The sequence below is a fragment of the Somniosus microcephalus genome, chromosome 11 (assembly GCF_052327205.1).
Source record: "Somniosus microcephalus isolate GS21.2 chromosome 11, FLI_Smic_1.0, whole genome shotgun sequence".
Classification (NCBI taxonomy): Eukaryota; Metazoa; Chordata; class Chondrichthyes; order Squaliformes; family Somniosidae; genus Somniosus; species Somniosus microcephalus.
Window position 1 is genome coordinate 199,520,829 of NC_140997.1, and position 16,778 is coordinate 199,537,606.

Here is a 16,778-nt window from a genome sequence, read left to right on the forward strand (position 1 = left end):
CTGTAAACATTGGACAAATACTTGGTGCGAAATTTTAGTTATGAATTGTATACCTGAGGTGCCGCCTGATTCTAAAAACATAAATGTGATTAAAAGCAGCAACATTGGGTGTGGCGAGGTGTATTGATGTATTCCTCTTATCTCCACTTCACCATTTTCTCTGTCAACTTCCTCTTCTTTTTCTGTCACTCTTTTCTCCTTTCATAGCTCACTTGGCTGTGAGTGAGCACCTTTCCTTGTGTTCTCAAAAACCAGGAGTCAGCTAGGGAGCCAGGGCCATCCTAGCATTCAGAACTCTGTATTTTTGTTTTAAACACCTTTTTCCTGCTCTCTGTCCTACATCTCTTGCATTTAGTCTTCTACCTATGCCCCCTTTTTCTAAACCCTTGAGCCACTAGGAAAAGTCTGTCTTTCATCCCTTCATAATTTTAAAACACTTCCATCAAATTCCCCTGTAAACTTCTTTGTTTTAAACAAAATGCTTCCAATTTTTGAAGTCTTTATTTGTATTTCCTCATATCAGGCAGCATCCAAGTGAATCTGTGCTGTACTCTCTCTCATTGGCTCAACATCATTCCTATAGTGTGGAGTCCAAAACTGCACGTTACTCCAACTGTGGTGTTACTGTGGGTTTGAATGGATTCACTATTACATTTCACTACGACTTTTATATTCTGTAAAAATCACAAAACCCAGTATTCTATTGATTTTTTTCTGATGGCCTTATCCATTTGAGGTGCTGCTTTTAATGTCTTGTGAACCCGAACAGGCCGAAATCCCTCTGCTCTTCCACATAACTGAATCTTCCCGCATTTGAAATACAATCGTTAATTTTTTTTAGCCAAAATATACCACCTCACAGTTACTGACATTGAATTCCATCTCCCACTTTTCTGCCCGTTCCACAGCCTTATTACTATTCTCTTGTAGCTTCCTTTGATCCTCAGAATTATTTATTATGCCTCCTATTTCAGTAGCGTCTTGACAATTTGGACACCACTCCCTCTAGTCCTATAACCAACTCATTGGTGTACATAGTGAACATAAATGGTCCCAGAACAGAACCCAGTGGAATGCCGCTACCCACTTGAAACCACTCTGAGAAACTGCCCTTAACTCCTACTCTGCTCCCTCCCTTCCAACCAGTTTTTGATCCAATTTGCTACCCTTCCTATAATTCCATATCCATTAATCTTCTCCAATAGTCTCCTTTGTTATCTTATTAAAGGCTTTCTATGATGAAACTCAGTTGGGTGGGAACAAAACAACACCAGGCTTTGATATTGTAGGTGACTGTAGCACTATACCTAAGTAAAACGAGAGATAGTTGTTGGAATTGTTAGCAAGCCACTTTCAAATGTGCACGACATGTCACAGTGCAACATGTATGCTTTGAATGCAATGTATGATAATACACTGTAACTATGAACATCGTCAAAAAGTATCAAAAAAAGTCCTTTCCCATTTCTTCTAGCCATTCATTAAAATAAGCTTCTTTTTAAAACCTGCCTCCATCTCTAACTGCTACAACATGCAGCCATTAGGTTGGTACAGTGGAAAAACTAATATCCCTCAAAGATGCAAGCAGCCATACCCATGCTCTCTATCATGAAATTAACTGTGATTGATAGATTACAACAACCACTTGCATTTATATAGCTCCTTTAGTGTTACTGAAAAAGTGCATGGTTTACATTGTTTGAAGTACTGCAAAGCAAGGTAATGGTGACCAGCTTTTAGTCCCGTTCTCCCTCCCCCCCACTTTTTGTGGTTCAACATCCATTTTTTCTGATTAAGCGCCTGGGGATGTTTTTCCATGTTTAAGATGCTTTCTAAATGCTAGTTCTCAAATGGTTGACCTTTCAGTGATAACATATTTGTTAAAATTACTGTTCTGTTTTATAGGTACCAGGCGCAACTTGTGCTGAATCTAATGTAGGAGGTGACTTCTCCAGCCCATCTGCTTTGGTATGTGAACATTAACATTATTCAGTCTGCATTCTAACGTGTACTTCTGGGACATAACGAGAGCTTATGTATACATTATTCCAGAAAATGAGAACTATAGTCATTGTGAATCCCTTATTACAACTAAATGATTTTCTGACCCACTTTATAAGGCGGAACAGAAACTGCTAAAAATTACATTATATACTTAGAGTATGCTAATAGATCTGCCGTAGCATTGCTCACTGCAAGTTGGAGGGTACTGTCCGCTTCGTGATGGCTTCTCTCTTTTTCTCTCCTCTTCTGTTTCTCACTTTCTCTCTTTCTCGTGCTCAGTTTCTTGGGTTTGAATTGTTGGGCAGCATGACAGAGGGTTTGTGCTGGTGACCAACAGGCCCCAGGCAAGGGTCGTCATGGGTGGGGATAGGAATTCCAGGCCACAGGATGCATTTTCCAATGGTGAGAGCAGAATACCCATTGAAGAGGGTTCTGAGTAGAGGCAGTAGGAAGGAGTGAGAAAGGGTGGGGGGCAGTAAGGAATGGGTGCTTAGTGCAAGATGGAGGAAGAAGGAAAGACTGAGGGGTGGGAAAGAAAGTATGCTTGGGGTAGGACAGAGAGAGAGGGCAAAATGTGGGAAGAAATGAGTGCTTGGGATAGAAACTCTAGGAGTGAAAATGCAGGGGGATGCCAGGCAGATACAATTCAGAGACTGAGACTCGGGTCACTGTGCTATCTAGTAGCCAGAGCCTGCAACTGTACTGTGACAACAAATGTGGACAATGGATTTTTCAATTACAAATGGCTACTTACTATTTTATAATTGTAAAGGTTGACATAAGAGCATTAACAAAAAATTGTGATGAGGACAAGAAGTGTATGATCCACACAAGATTTTTAATATATATATTCGATTGGTTTAAATAATTAGCAATGAATGACGTGTTGCAGTTACTGAGGTGAACATTCTTGCATTTAACTTAACCTATGAAATGGCTTGCATATCTTTTATCAGATCATTCTTCAAAATAAATTGCCTGTTGATTTCTTATAATCATTGCTACTGCAAATATTGCTCAACTAAAATGTTTACAATTAAACTGCGCTTTTGAAATTTCTTCCAAAATCCAAGACAGTCAAGGTAGGTATGTTAGTGAATGGAGTAACTATATTCCTCTGGGGGCGGACATTTCATTCCATTGCTATTTGTTTAGTGAGCAAGTAGTTAGATTCATGCATGTTGAATTGTGAGAAAAGTAGTCTATGGTTGGTTTAGCAGTGACCCTTTTCAGATGATCTCTTACCAGCCCAGTAATACACTATGTCTGGAAGACAATTCAAAAACAATGAATGGGCTTTTTGGGGAGGGGGTTGTGTTGATTCGTATGCAGCCACAGGCTGAGCTGTGGATTGCACAGCAAGTTGCGGGAGATCAAGAGGGATTGAGTGAATTCACAAAACTAGCACGAGTGCTATTCATTCAGCTTCCTGACATGGTCAGACTTGGTATCTCCAGCTGTGGAAAGTATTAAATAAACACGAAAATAAATGGACAGCAACAAACAAAAAGACGTTAATCGTTATTATTTATAACTGGCTTTAAAACCGTGCTACTAATGAAAGTTCCTCCGAGAGGGAAAAACTAAACTGAAAAAGACAATTTTTTAAATAAATGTTCTACCGTTGTTGAAATAATTAAAAATACAATTAAAGAAGGGTGAAACAGAAGTAAATTAAACAGCAGATTGATGACTTTGATGCAGGGAGATATATTTGTTCAAATGCTGCCTTGCATTTGTTGAAGTTTTGACAGGAAAGCACGACAAGTTTTTTGATCCTCTTCCCCCTCTGGGGGTCAGTATAAGCTTTTCTAATTGCAAAGGTTACTGTCCTTCAAATGAACACTGGCAATGGTTCAAAGTAACAGCCATTCTACTTCTAATACTAATTGCTGTATTGATGCAGCACCTATATTGAAGGTGTGACAATCCTGTGGTCATTGGTTTAAATCACAGGGTGGTTGACATTTGAATCTGCTAAGAACTGTTGTGGTTTGTGAGTTCAATTAAACCACGAGGTGGGAAGCTTTATGAAGTGAAGTTGGGGAGGAAGATCTGATCCAGTTCATTTCGTCCCACAATAAACGTGCTTCGTAGGCATTGAGTGGAAGTGATTTAAAATCTGCGTAGGAGTTTGTTCTCTTACCAACATGCCTGGCTGAGGGAGGCTGGATGAAAGCTCTTGAGAGGAGAATTGCAAATTGGTAACTACATATTGCCACTCAGTATTGAGTAATTTTGTATATCTGAACCGCATTAAATATAAGTGGATATTCTTTCTGTAATTTTACAATTAGCACTCTGGTGCTTCATGCAATGCAATTGAGCAATTTTAATTGGAATGCAAATTTTCTTAGTTATCCTAATTTGATGAGATGACTGTTCATGGGATGAATATACATCTCTGAAATTTAGAATAGTTAAAGATATTCATTAGTGGTGTATATAATTTCTGTTTAAGGGTAACTGACTTATAATGGTTCTGGACCTTCAACAAACCGCAGCTACTTATAAAGGAAGGGAAATCAGAGTAGTGTCTTCTCCACAAATTACTTCCTTCCAATTTTGTGTCTCTTTTCTCTTGCTTCTCATCTTTCTCTTGCTCTTTTTTTCTCTCTCCCATTAGCCGGTTTTAACAAATCAGCAAGTTTAGATGGATCTGGACTTTGCTGCACTAGTAAGTGAGGCTGGCAGCGCTCGCCGTTATTACAGGGTAAAACCGACAGCAACTTCTGGCGTCCACGCATGCGCAGTTAACCACGGAAATCCAGAAGTTGCTGTCAGTGATACCCTGATCCTCCACAGGGTGCGCTGTTGCAGTCTTCACCTATGGAACCTGCACAGAGATCACTGTCACAGCATGAACTTGTGGTAATTACCCACTATTATCACTAAAGACAATGAAAACTTAAGCCTTATTCAATCAGGAGTAACTGAGTTTTTAACAGCATAATAAGTGATAATTACTGCTGAACAACCTCTCTGGTCCTGAAAAAATAATTTTACAAGTGTGGAGCCTCATTCCCTCAGAATGAAATTAATGTTGCAGGTTTTTAAAATAATAAAAATTACAATAATTTCTTTTATATAGTTTCCGTTTTGCTTTCATGTCTTTTACTTAATCCCATGTATATGACCAAATCTTTATTTCGCTTCCTGTACAATGATTTAAATGGAATTTATATATCCTGTTTTTTACTTCCTGCTTTGCTGTCTGTGAGGATTCTTCAATCTGATTGGTTGAACAGGTTCCTTGCTGGTTGTCCTGCTCACATACGCCACAGATCCCCTGTAGAGGGTGCCAAATTCAAATAGATGCCAGAAGACTGGAAATCTCTTCTGACAAGCGCACTAAAAGTCTGTGGGCATCTTTCACAACAAAATCCGGACCATTGTGTTTTCTGCCAAACACGTGAGACTCGCAGGTCTGCTACTGGTAGCACAAGCATCCCCTCTAAAGCAGCTTTTGGCTCCATAATCCAGGACCAACGATTACATTATTTTGCAGTAAAACGGCACTATATTCTCATTGCATCTCCTGATAATTTAAATATAGAAGTGTCACACTTGAGACCCAACTGCTGCAAGCTAAACTCACAGCAATACTTATTAGCACCTGAGCCAAATCTTCTGGCGTACAGAGTACAATCTAAATTTAGTTAGATAGTGAGACGATTCCATTTGCAGATAAGTGTCAAGTTTGAGGTATGAAATATTCTTATTTCAAAAATTGACAGCAGCAAGCCAGAAACTGTCGAATGAATTTTACATCACCGTGAAATTTAAATGCTGCAGAAATGTCACTTCTATAATCTCAAAATTTTAATGCAGTATGTTCGGGAGTATGGTATACTGGAAGGTAGTAATCCATTCTGCTCTGTATCCTGCGTTGGCAAAATTGTTACAAACGGTGGAGTACATTTCAAAGTTTAAAATTTAGAAATTAAACATTTTATATCAGGATTGACTTAAATATGCCAATGAATTCACAATTTTTGTGTGTGTTTGTGCTTAATATGGGCAATGTTAAAGATTTCAAATCTTGACAGCTGCAGCCCTTTTCAAAACGTTCAAAGCCCTGTTAGCAAAATAGCCTATAAATAAATGTCCCAGTACAATTCTGTGCTGTCACAGTTTCCTGTTGTGATAGATAGCAGATACATGGGTGCTATCTGTTCTTTTGTCAGGCGCTTCAGTGCTGGTGGTGGTCATATGATTGTTATTTGTCTGCATTTCTGTTCAACGTCATTTTTCAACTAGCAGTGTATTGAAGGGAGGAAGATGTGTTCATGTTCCCTCTGTATTCCCTAGCATTATACTAGAGGAAGGGGCGTGTATGAGTAATCCTATACTGTATATTCAATAACAGTTTACTGAAGGAAGGAATACCCTTATGTTTTTCACAGCAATGTACAGAATGGTGGGGTATATGTAGGTGTTCATTCATGGTCTCAAGAGTTTTATTTGCTGGCTTACAGGATCAATTTTGATTTTTACAAAGATCTAGATGTTACAGGTTCTGAAGTTAACACTGAATCAGGAACACATGCTAATACTTTTCATTGAATTTTAGTCTTTTTCAAATGAAACAACATTGTGCGGAATATCCTAGAGCACAGCAACAGACTACTAGAATGCCACAGTGACATAATCTCATTTGGAATCCACTGCAGAAGGGAACTAAAATATATTACAACAATGGAAGCTGTATTTCTCCACTGCAACAGCATGTGATGCACATTAGGCCAATAATGTTACTTCCAAATGAAGTCGATCATTTTTGAATAGTGTTCCTATTTAAAGATTACCAATTCTGCAAACCTATTTTCAAAGGCACCACCAAAATAATTTAGGATTGCCGACGAACAAGTCAATTTTGTCAATCAGAATTTAAATATTTTATAATCCATTGCAGTGGTAAAATCTGAAAATTATGTTCAATTTAAATTGATGCTGAAAGTAACATATTACAACTCCGTTTAAAAACAGTGAAACTGAAGAGAAGCATTTAATGCTAACAGGAAACAGCAGTGTGCACATGATTACGGTTGTGGTTATATTGCCCTGCTGATCTTAGAATGAGCAGCAGAATGCGAAGCGCAGCCAACAGCATTTTTTTACATTACCTGGCTGCAGATCACACTCTCCGCCAGAAGATAGTTCAGTGTAAATGCAGACCTCTGCTCCCCTGACGTTAAATTTCTAACGTTTTGAGCACATAGCCAGGAATGTTTACTTTCTCCCCTGACCTCCTTTTAAATCTAGCTTCACTATTCATGATCTCAAATCCAAGCAGTGCAGAGATGGCTTCTCCAAGGGGATGTCAGACCACTTGGCTTCAGTGTATTCAAGGTCAGTCAGCACCTTGTTTCAGAGTTAAACTGCAATTTTTGTGTTGCTGCACGTCCAAAAGTTCTGTGTATGATGCAAAAGTGGCAATAAAATGCACCCTAATGTTGTACAGAATGAACAACAGCAGCATTTATAATGTAGGAAAACATCCCAAGGTGCTTCACAGGAGCTTAATGATAAAAATTGACACTGAGCCAAAGAATGAATGTTAGGACAGGTGATTAAATGCTTGATCCAGGGAGGTAAGTTTTCAAGCTAGTCTTAAAGGAGGTGGAGAGATGGAAATGTTTAGGGAGGAAATTCCAGAGCTTAGGGCTTAGATAGCTGAAGGCACCACAGCTGCCAATGGTGGGGCGAAGGAAATCGGGGATGCACAAGAGGCCAGAATTTGAACATAAGGATGAGAATTTTAAATTCGAGGAGTTGGTGGACTGGGAGCCAGTGTAGGTCAGTGAGCACAGGTGTTGGGCGAATGGGACGATACGAGTTAGGAGAGTTTAGGATAAGTTTACACAGGGTGGAAGATGGGAGATCGGCCAGGAGAGCATTGGAACAGCCTAGACTAGAGGTAAGAAAAAGCAAGGATGAGGGTTTGAGCGAATCATAGAATAGTACATAGAAAGTTTGATTCTTGTACAGGAGTCAAATGTAATTTCTTATCTTGTTCCTTAGTGTAAGTGAAACCAGTCTAATCCCAAAGAGTTGGTTTTTTTCCATTATGATGCTATGACGTATATATTTCAATAAATAAGTCTCCCCTCAATGCTCTCACTCCCTGCTTGTTTATTAGCATAGAATCATAGAATACCACAGCACAGAAGGAGGCCATTCGGCCCATCAGGTCTGTGCCGGCTTCTTTGAAGAGGAGTCCAGTTAGTCCCACTCCCCTGTTCTTTCCCCATATCCCTGCAGTTTTTTCTTCCCCTTTTGAAGGCTACTATTGAATCTGTATCCACCACCACAGTGCATTCGTTGCGTAAAAAAGTTTTTCCTCATATCGTCTCTGGTTCTTTTGCCACTCGCCTTCAATCTGTGCCCTCTGGTTATCGACCCTTCAGCTATTTTTAAAAATTTGTTTATGGGATGTGGGCATTGCTGGCAAGGCCAGCATTTATTGCCCATCCCTAATTGCCCTGGAGAAGGTGGTGGCGAGCCACCTTCTTGAACCGCTGCAGTCCATGTGGTGAAGGTACTCCCACAGTGCTGTCAGGTAGGGACTTCCAGGATTTTGACCCAGCGGCGATGATGGTCAGGATGGTGAGACTTGGAGAGGAACTTGGAGTTGGTGGTGTTCCCATGCGCCTGCTGCCTTTGTCCTTCTAGGTGGAAGAGGTCGCAGTTTTGGGAGGTGCTGCTGAAGAAGCCTTGGCGAGTTGCTGCAGTGCATCTTGTAGACGGTACGCTGGTGGTGGAGGGAATGAATGTTTAAGGTGGTGGATGGGGTGCCAATCAAGTGGGCTGCTTTGTCCTGGATGGTGTCGAGCTTCGAGTGTTATGGAAACGTTTTCTCTTTATTTACTCTAAACCCTTCATGATTTTAAACGCCTCTATCAAATCTCCTGTTAGCCTTCTCTGCTGTAAGGAGAACAGCCCCAGCTTCTCCATTCTATCCAGGTAACTGTAATCCCTCATCCCTGGCAGCATTCTAGAAAACCTCTTCTGTACCCTTTCCAAAGCCGCCTTGTCCTCCCTAAAGTGTGGTGCCCAGAATTGGACACAATACGCCAGTTGGGGCTGAACTAGTGGGCTGAGGCAGGGGTGGAGACAGGTGATATTCAGGAGGTGGAAGTAGGCGGTCTTTGTGATGGAGAGGATATGGGGTCGGAAGCTCAGCTCAGGGTAAATAGGCTGCCGAAGTTGCAAACAGTCTGATTCAACATCAGACAGTGGCCAAGATGGGGATAGAATTGGTGACTAAGGAACAGTTTGTGGTAGGGGCCGAAGACAGTGGCAAGGTGAGATTTGGTGATAAGGGCCACACTGCTACCATGGTGGTTTGGGTGGGGCAGGTGGTGGAAAGTATGGCAATGAAGGCAAGGTTATCTATGTTTGCTTCTCGGAGTTTTTTTAAAACTTACTGGGGTGGCAGTGATGAAGTGCAAGTGATTCCCATGTGAGTTGAAATGTTTAAATGCATGAAAACTTGACAAAAACTTTTACACAATTTTTTTTTTAATGAGCAGCCTTATATGGGAAAGTAATAATCCACAGTGTGCTGACTGATCAATTGATATTTCTGCAGTGGTTAGGAGAATACACAGTATGTTTTATTTGCAAATGAGCTTTTAGCTATTTTAAGGATAACTCCAGGTCCAACTCATCACGAGTTCTTCCATTCAAAACTGATTTTATTTGTAAGTCAATAGCAATTTGACAGACAAAACATACAAAGATTATGCCTCGTTTCCAAATAATACAGAAGTGTTAGAATGTTAGTGTTGAAAAGGTCTGCCAAAGTATCATAGAAATTTACGGCCTAGAAGGAGGCCATTTTGTTCATCGTGCCTGTGCCGGGAGTAGTGTGATTACAGATTTAAAACTGCTCTGCTTTTTAATTATTCAGTTAGCAACACATAGTAACATAAATATGGACGTTACAGCACAAATAAAATTACAATCATGAAGCATGTTAAAATGATCTCATTCAGTTTTCAGTTAATCTACCAGGATAACTAACAAGAGACTGTGTATAATTAATCCAATGAGCAACAACAAATATATAATTAAATATATCCAGTAATTCACTGGACCAGAAAGGTCCCAGGCTCAGTCCTACTGTGGTAGATGATCTCTGCCATGGTAGAAATAGGTTTGCTATGATTGGTTTTCGCTCCTCAGGTTGGAAAGGGAAAAGTTGATCAGGGAAGCATGTGCTGGTGAAATTCGAGTGAGGAAACGCCAGGCTTGGCTGTGATGCCTTCTGGGCTCAATTAGTGTCTCGAGGTTCCCACATGAAGAATGCCACGTGGCCTTAGCATCTGTGGAACCTTGTTTAGAAAGGAGCCAACGTCTTCAAGTGAAGAGAAGAAAATTGTCAATAAAAGAAAAAAAAATTACCAAGATTGATGAAAAAGAGGAAAGAACCCTACAGTGTGGTCCATGAGAACAAAATAGATTTCCTTCTCTTAGCTTGAATGCATGAGCGCACTTGTATTAAGCTTGTAAAGTGCTATTGAAACATTTATGTTAACAGGGTTGGATGTGGAGATATTGCGGTTTTATCAATGCTCTTGGTTGGTAAATATTTTAGTGTGGTGCAGTGCCAACATTGTACTGTGAATAATGGAAGGCTAGAGCTAAAGCAGTCTTCTAATCATGCGCATGATCATTCTTGAAATTTGCAAATTAAGAGCTGGCAGTATTTTGCAGTGCTACTTTTGCTGTTGAACTGCATGTTTAATGTTAGTATTTTTGATTGAAATCATGGCCATGTCCTACCAGATTCACCATATGGCAGAAAAAAGAGCAGATTCTGCTGATGGCTATCACACAATGCTAAAGATTGTTTAGAACTAAGATTGTATTCTAGGATCCTGAATACACTGCAGATTGTATAGAATAAGCAATTAAATCAATTTATGAATAAGTTAAAATCAAATTTAAAGTTATTTTCAATTATCAACACCTATTAACTCAACTTTAAGGGGCGTTTATATATATTTTGAACTGTTTGATTTTTGATATATTTGGACATAGCTGGGCTTGTGTCTTTTTTTAAATTAGTGAACAGTGCATTTTCAGTGACCCAGTAGTTGCAAAAATATTGATCCTGCTTCCATATTGACTGTAAAATTGCATGTGGTGAGGTATTGACTGTCATGAGGGAATTGAACAGTAGAGACATCTGGTAGATTAGAAATGGGCTAACATGGATCCCAATTTTATAAAGGATAGCAAAACAGATGGAGGCAACTCTTGCTTCAATACTAGTTAAAATAATGGAATTAATTATCCAGAATAAATTTAAAGATTACTTGTATAATAATTACCTGGTAAACAGTGATCAATATGGATTCAGAAAGGGAAGACCCTGCCTGATCAAACTCTTCAACTTTTTTGAGGAAGTGATATTCCAGATGGACTCTGGAATGCCCTATGATATGGTGTACTTAATTTCTAAAAAGCATTTGACAAAAGTTCTGCATAAAAGACTATTGGTCAAGATCAAGCAGTAGGGATTCAGGGTGAAATATGGGAATAGATTAGCAATCAGTTGTAGGGTGGAAAGCGTAGGTACGTGTTGGAGTTATGTTGGAAGAAATGTGGAGTAAGATTGCCCCCCGGGGGTTGGTGTTTCTAATTTACATTTGCAATCTGATTTCAGAAACTCAGTGCAAACTGGTCAGATTACTCTGAACCTTTATAAAGCGCTGGTTAGGCCACAACTGGAGTATTGCATCCAGTTCTGACCACCACACTTTCGGAAGGATGTGAAGGCCGTTGAGAGGGTGCAGAGGAGATTTACCAGAATGGTTCCGGGGATGGGGATCTTAGCTACAAGGACAGGTTGGAGAAGCTGGATTTGTTTTCATTTGAGCGAAGGAGGTTGAGGGGTGATTTGATAGAGATGTACAAGATTATGACGGGTTTGGATAGGCTAGACGGGGAAAGGTTGTTCCCACTAGTTGATGGTACAAGGATTAGGGGACACAGATTTAAGGTTTTGGGCAGGAGATACGGGGGGATTCTGGTATTCGCTGCCGACAGAAGTGGTGGAAGTGGAGACATTCAATGTTTTCAAGGGGAGACTGGATAGGCACTTGAGGGAAATAAACTTGCAGGGCTATGGGGATAGAGCGGGGGAATGGGACTGACTGGATTGCTCTACAGAGAGCCGGCATGGACTCGATGGGCCAAATGGCCGCCTCCTGTGCCGTTATGACTCTGACTCCTGATAATTGCCCAAAATACTTTGCACCAAAAATATTTGAATTATCCAGTAATTTGAATGAATCAATTGTATTAAAATGACACAGGAGATTTATTTTAGCGCAATTCAAGATTATTGATTAATTCGAATTAAACACCTTTGAATTAACAGATGTAAACTGTATACCAACCTAAAAGAGACATTTGATTTGGACCAGACAACTTGATAACAAAATGTATGTGGCCAGAATAATGCAGATTAAATTTAATATGGACAATAATAAAGCACTACACATATAAAGAAAAAATAGGTGGTACAACTATTCAATAGCTAAGGATGAGTTGAAAGACATCTCAAGCTCTTCGTGGACATGTTCAACCACTGCAGAGAAGCAATGAATAAAGCAACTCTAATGTTGAACTACAGAGCCAAAACAGTAGTATTCGAGTCAGAGGAGCTTAAGCTCAAATTCTGGCCAGAACACCTCGAGTACTGTGCCTAGTTCTGGTCATCGAGATACAAAGAGAGCATTCAAGTTCCATAGTTGGTTCAGAGAAGAGCCATAAAGCTGGTCTTTGCCATCAGAGGACTGAAGTATGTATGAGGAAACACTGGAGAAATTTAGGCTTTTCATCCTTGACAGGAGGTGACTGTGTAATGGTTTATAAGATTGTAAACAACATGGAAAAGGTAGATCTGGGAAATTACTTCACACTAAACCATGAGAGTAGCACAAGGTGATAATAGGTCTAGTTTTGTAATATTTATATTGTCCAGAAGTGGTTCTTCTCCCACGTATGAAATAGGCTACCAGGTAAAGTAGTGGGGGTAAAAAAAAAAAAAAATCCTAAAATCAATTATGGAAACATTTGAATATCATGATAGGGGAACAGTTGGATTTATTTTCTGGATGGTTGAGCTAGGATGGGCCTAATGGCCATTCTCATCTGTATTTATTGTGTGGCATGATACTTTAACACACTATTCTAAAGCAGGCAGCAGCGTCAAACCACAACCTGTAATATAGAAGAGTCAATAAAGTATCATTTCAGTATCTTCAGTGTTACATAGCTCTGATGTCGGTGATTCTATTCATTGTGTGCAATTGATCTAAACATTTTTTTCAGATGGATTCAGGTAAAAGAGCTTCAAAAACAAAACGTGACAAGGAAAAACAATCATGCAAAAGCTGTAGCGAAACTTTTAATTCAATTACTAAACGCCGCCATCACTGTAAACAATGCAATGCAGTAAGTATTAAAATGAGACAGTTGGAGATTTTAATAGTCATATACAACTAAAAGGACATTTAACATATTTTGCATTTAAAATTTTAATTTTGGACACTTCTCATCCTGTCTTGCCGCCCCCCCCCTCCCCATTTTCTCTGGTTTGTGTAACTGCTCTTTTACTAACTTGTATAACATGATTAGTTCTTAAAAACATTATTTTCTTCTAGCTCTCATTTGTCTAATTTGGATGTAGGAACAACTTTTTAAAAATTGTTTTTAATGAGTGGAAAATGTGTTTTGAAGACTGGTTTGCAGATGAGCAACAATCCAATAGTCTGAAGATGCATGTTTACACCACGGATATAACTGTTAAATGTTTGTGTGTAAATTTGTATTTCCTTCAGAAGTGGAGCTGCTGAACAAGTAAAAAGCTTGATTGTATCCAAACAAGTTAATTCATCTGCAACACAGAGTAAATCGAGCCATCTGATTCAGTTTTACTCTTAGTAAAAGTAAATAATTTGGCCACATCTCTCCTAAATTAACTTTTAAAATATTTTAACTTTTTTTTTACAAAGCCATAAATTTTCAAATTGAGGCCCTAGAGGAAACATCAGGGATTCATTGATTTCTGTCCATTTGGCTACAATTCCTGTATTTGTTCAGCTTACTACTAATTTACTCCTGTTGCTGTATTTAATTTTAAAAAATAAGGTTTCATACAAGGATAGCACTTCGCACTGGTGACAGTCTTTTGAAAGTAAGGCCAAAGGGTTCCCAGAACTGTAACAACAACAACTTGCATTTATATAGCATCTTTAATGTAGTAAAACATCCCAAGGCAGTGCACAGGAGCGTTAATCAGACAAGATTTGACACCGAGCCACAAAATGAGATATTAGGACAGGTGATCAAATGTTTGGTCGAAGAGGTAGGTTTTAAAGAGCTTCTTAAAGGAGAAGAGAGAAGTAGAGAGGCAGAAAGATTTAGGGAAATAGGGAAGGAATTCCAGAGCTTTAGAAGGAATTCCAGAGCTTTAGAGCCTTGGCATCTAAAGGCACGGTTGCCAGTGGTGGAGCGAAGGACATCGGGGATGCGCAAGAAGCCAGAATTGGAGGAGCACAGAGATCTTGGAGAGTTGTAGGGCTGGAGGAGGTTACAGAGATAGAGAGGGGCGAGGCCATGGAGGGATTTGGACACGAGAATGAGAATTTTAAAATCGAGGTGTTGCTGGACCGGGAACCAATGTAGGTCAGCAGGCGCAGGGATGATGGGTGCGAGTTAGGAAATAGGCAGCAGAGTTTTGGATGAGCTCAAGTTTACGGAAGATGGTAGGTGGGAGGCTGGCCAGGAGAGCCTTGGAATAGTTGAGTCTGAAGGTAACAAGGCACGGATCAGGGTTTCAGCAGCAGATGGGCTGAGGTAATGGGTGGAAACAGGCGATGCTACGGAGGTGAAAGTGTCAGTCATTGTGGGAGACTCCCATACAAAAAAGTTTTCAAACCACTGTTCAAAGGGGACTATTGCAATGTTGTAATACCTTTAAACTAATATATTGCTCTTGCTCTCCATCCCCCAAAACATTAGCACTGATTCTCTACCATTCATTAAATTTTACTGAAAACATCAGGGACTTTCATTCTCAAAATACCTACATACGTTATGGTCTGCTTTTGGGTGCTCACTGGGCTTTCTGTCAAGTGTGTAGCTAGGACTCTCATCCTGCTCCACTCTGTACATAGACTGCCCAAAGTAACATTCAGGAGAAAAATCATTTTGTTACAGTGATATTGCATGTGCTTGTGAACAGGTCACTTATCTTGATTAAGGAATGGAACAAGTTGGGTGAATCTAAAGAGTGGAGAGAGGAAATTAAAAGTTTTTTTTGGCCGTAACCTGTTTCAAGGATGTTGTCACTTTTTTTCAGATTATCTGTGGTAAATGTTCAGAATTCAAGCCACTTGCAGATAATAGTCGGCACAACCGTGTATGTAAGGAATGCTTTGCATTGCCAGCCACAGCGGTCCCTTCAAATCCAGCACCTGAGAATGTAACTGATCAGAAGAAAAAAATAACCATGGAGGTGAGTGAACTCGAGCACAGAACTTATTGTTCAGTTAGTGGAGATAAATTTTTGGAGATAAATAGACTCAACATCAAAAGAATGAGGTAACTACTGTAAATTCTGATCCTGTATCCTGCAGGGTATTTTTGAGATACAGAGCTCTGAAATTCAGACTGGACTTTTCCAAAAACAGTTCCTGTGTATTGCTTTGAGTTTCCTTGTGTACAATCCTAAATTTCACAATAACTGAATAAGTAACTACACATCAGGGCTCAATATTAATTTCTGGATTTTGGATATTGGTAACATTTCTCAGCTCAAGCAACCCAGTACCAGTCTGATTTGTTAAGTAATTTGCTTTCCTGATAATATGTGGCATCCATAACATTTATGGACGAGGTGGTAAATGGGGCTAGAGTGCACACCTCTGAAATTCAGTTAATTTTCAAATTAGTAATCCAAGATTGATTGTTTTTCTAACTAGTTTATTGAAAGGAAGGAGAGAGAAAACAGGGAACTACAGGCCAGTTAGCCTGACATCAGTTATCAGAAAAATGCTGGAATCCATTATCAAGGAAGTGGTAACAGGGCACTTAGAAAATCATAATATGATTAGGCTGAGTCAACATGGTTTTATGAAAGGGAAATCGTGTTTCCAAGTTTGCTGATGATACAAAGCTAGGTGGGAAAGTAAGCTGCGAGGAGGACCCAAAGAGCCAACAAAGGGATATCGACAGATTAAGTGAGTGGGCAATAAGGTGGCAGATGGCGTATAATGTGGGGAAATGTGAGGTTATTCACTTCGGTAGGAAGAATAGAAAAACAGAATATGTTTTAAATGGTGAGAAACTATTAAATGTTGGTGTTCAGAGAGATTTAGGTGTCCTTGTACAGGAAGCACAAAGTTAATGTGCAGGTACAGCAAGCAATTAGGAAGGCAAATGGCATGTTGGCCTTTATTGCAATGGGGGTGGAGTACAAGCGTTTGGAAGTCTTACTCCAATTGTATAGGGCTTTGGTGAGACTGTGATGAAATATTCCATTCATCGCTGCCTGTGACTGTGGTTGGTTTCAGGTTCCCCCTTACCATTTGTATTGCCTGTGGCTGTGGTTGGTTTCAGGTTTCTCCTCACCATTGTATTGTGTATTGGAATGTATGGAATGTGTTGTGTGTAGGGCTCCGCCCATACCTGGCCTCTATGTAAGCCAGCTCAGTCTGGCCTCACAGCCAGTACTTCAGACCTCCAGGGAAGAT

General features: G+C 39.8%; 1 protein-coding gene across 2 annotated transcripts in view; it reads left to right on the forward strand.

Annotated features, from left to right (window-relative positions):
• LOC147111113 (FYVE, RhoGEF and PH domain-containing protein 3-like) overlaps positions 1–16,778 on the forward strand; it is a 316,038-nt gene that overhangs the window by 269,274 nt on the left and 29,986 nt on the right. For both annotated transcript variants that reach the window (XM_086001673.1, XM_086001672.1), the window contains exons 15-17: positions 1,906–1,968; positions 13,354–13,476; positions 15,386–15,541. In XM_086001673.1, the coding sequence (XP_085857799.1) occupies positions 1,906–1,968; positions 13,354–13,476; positions 15,386–15,541 (342 nt within the window). The remainder of the gene's footprint in view (positions 1–1,905; positions 1,969–13,353; positions 13,477–15,385; positions 15,542–16,778) is intronic.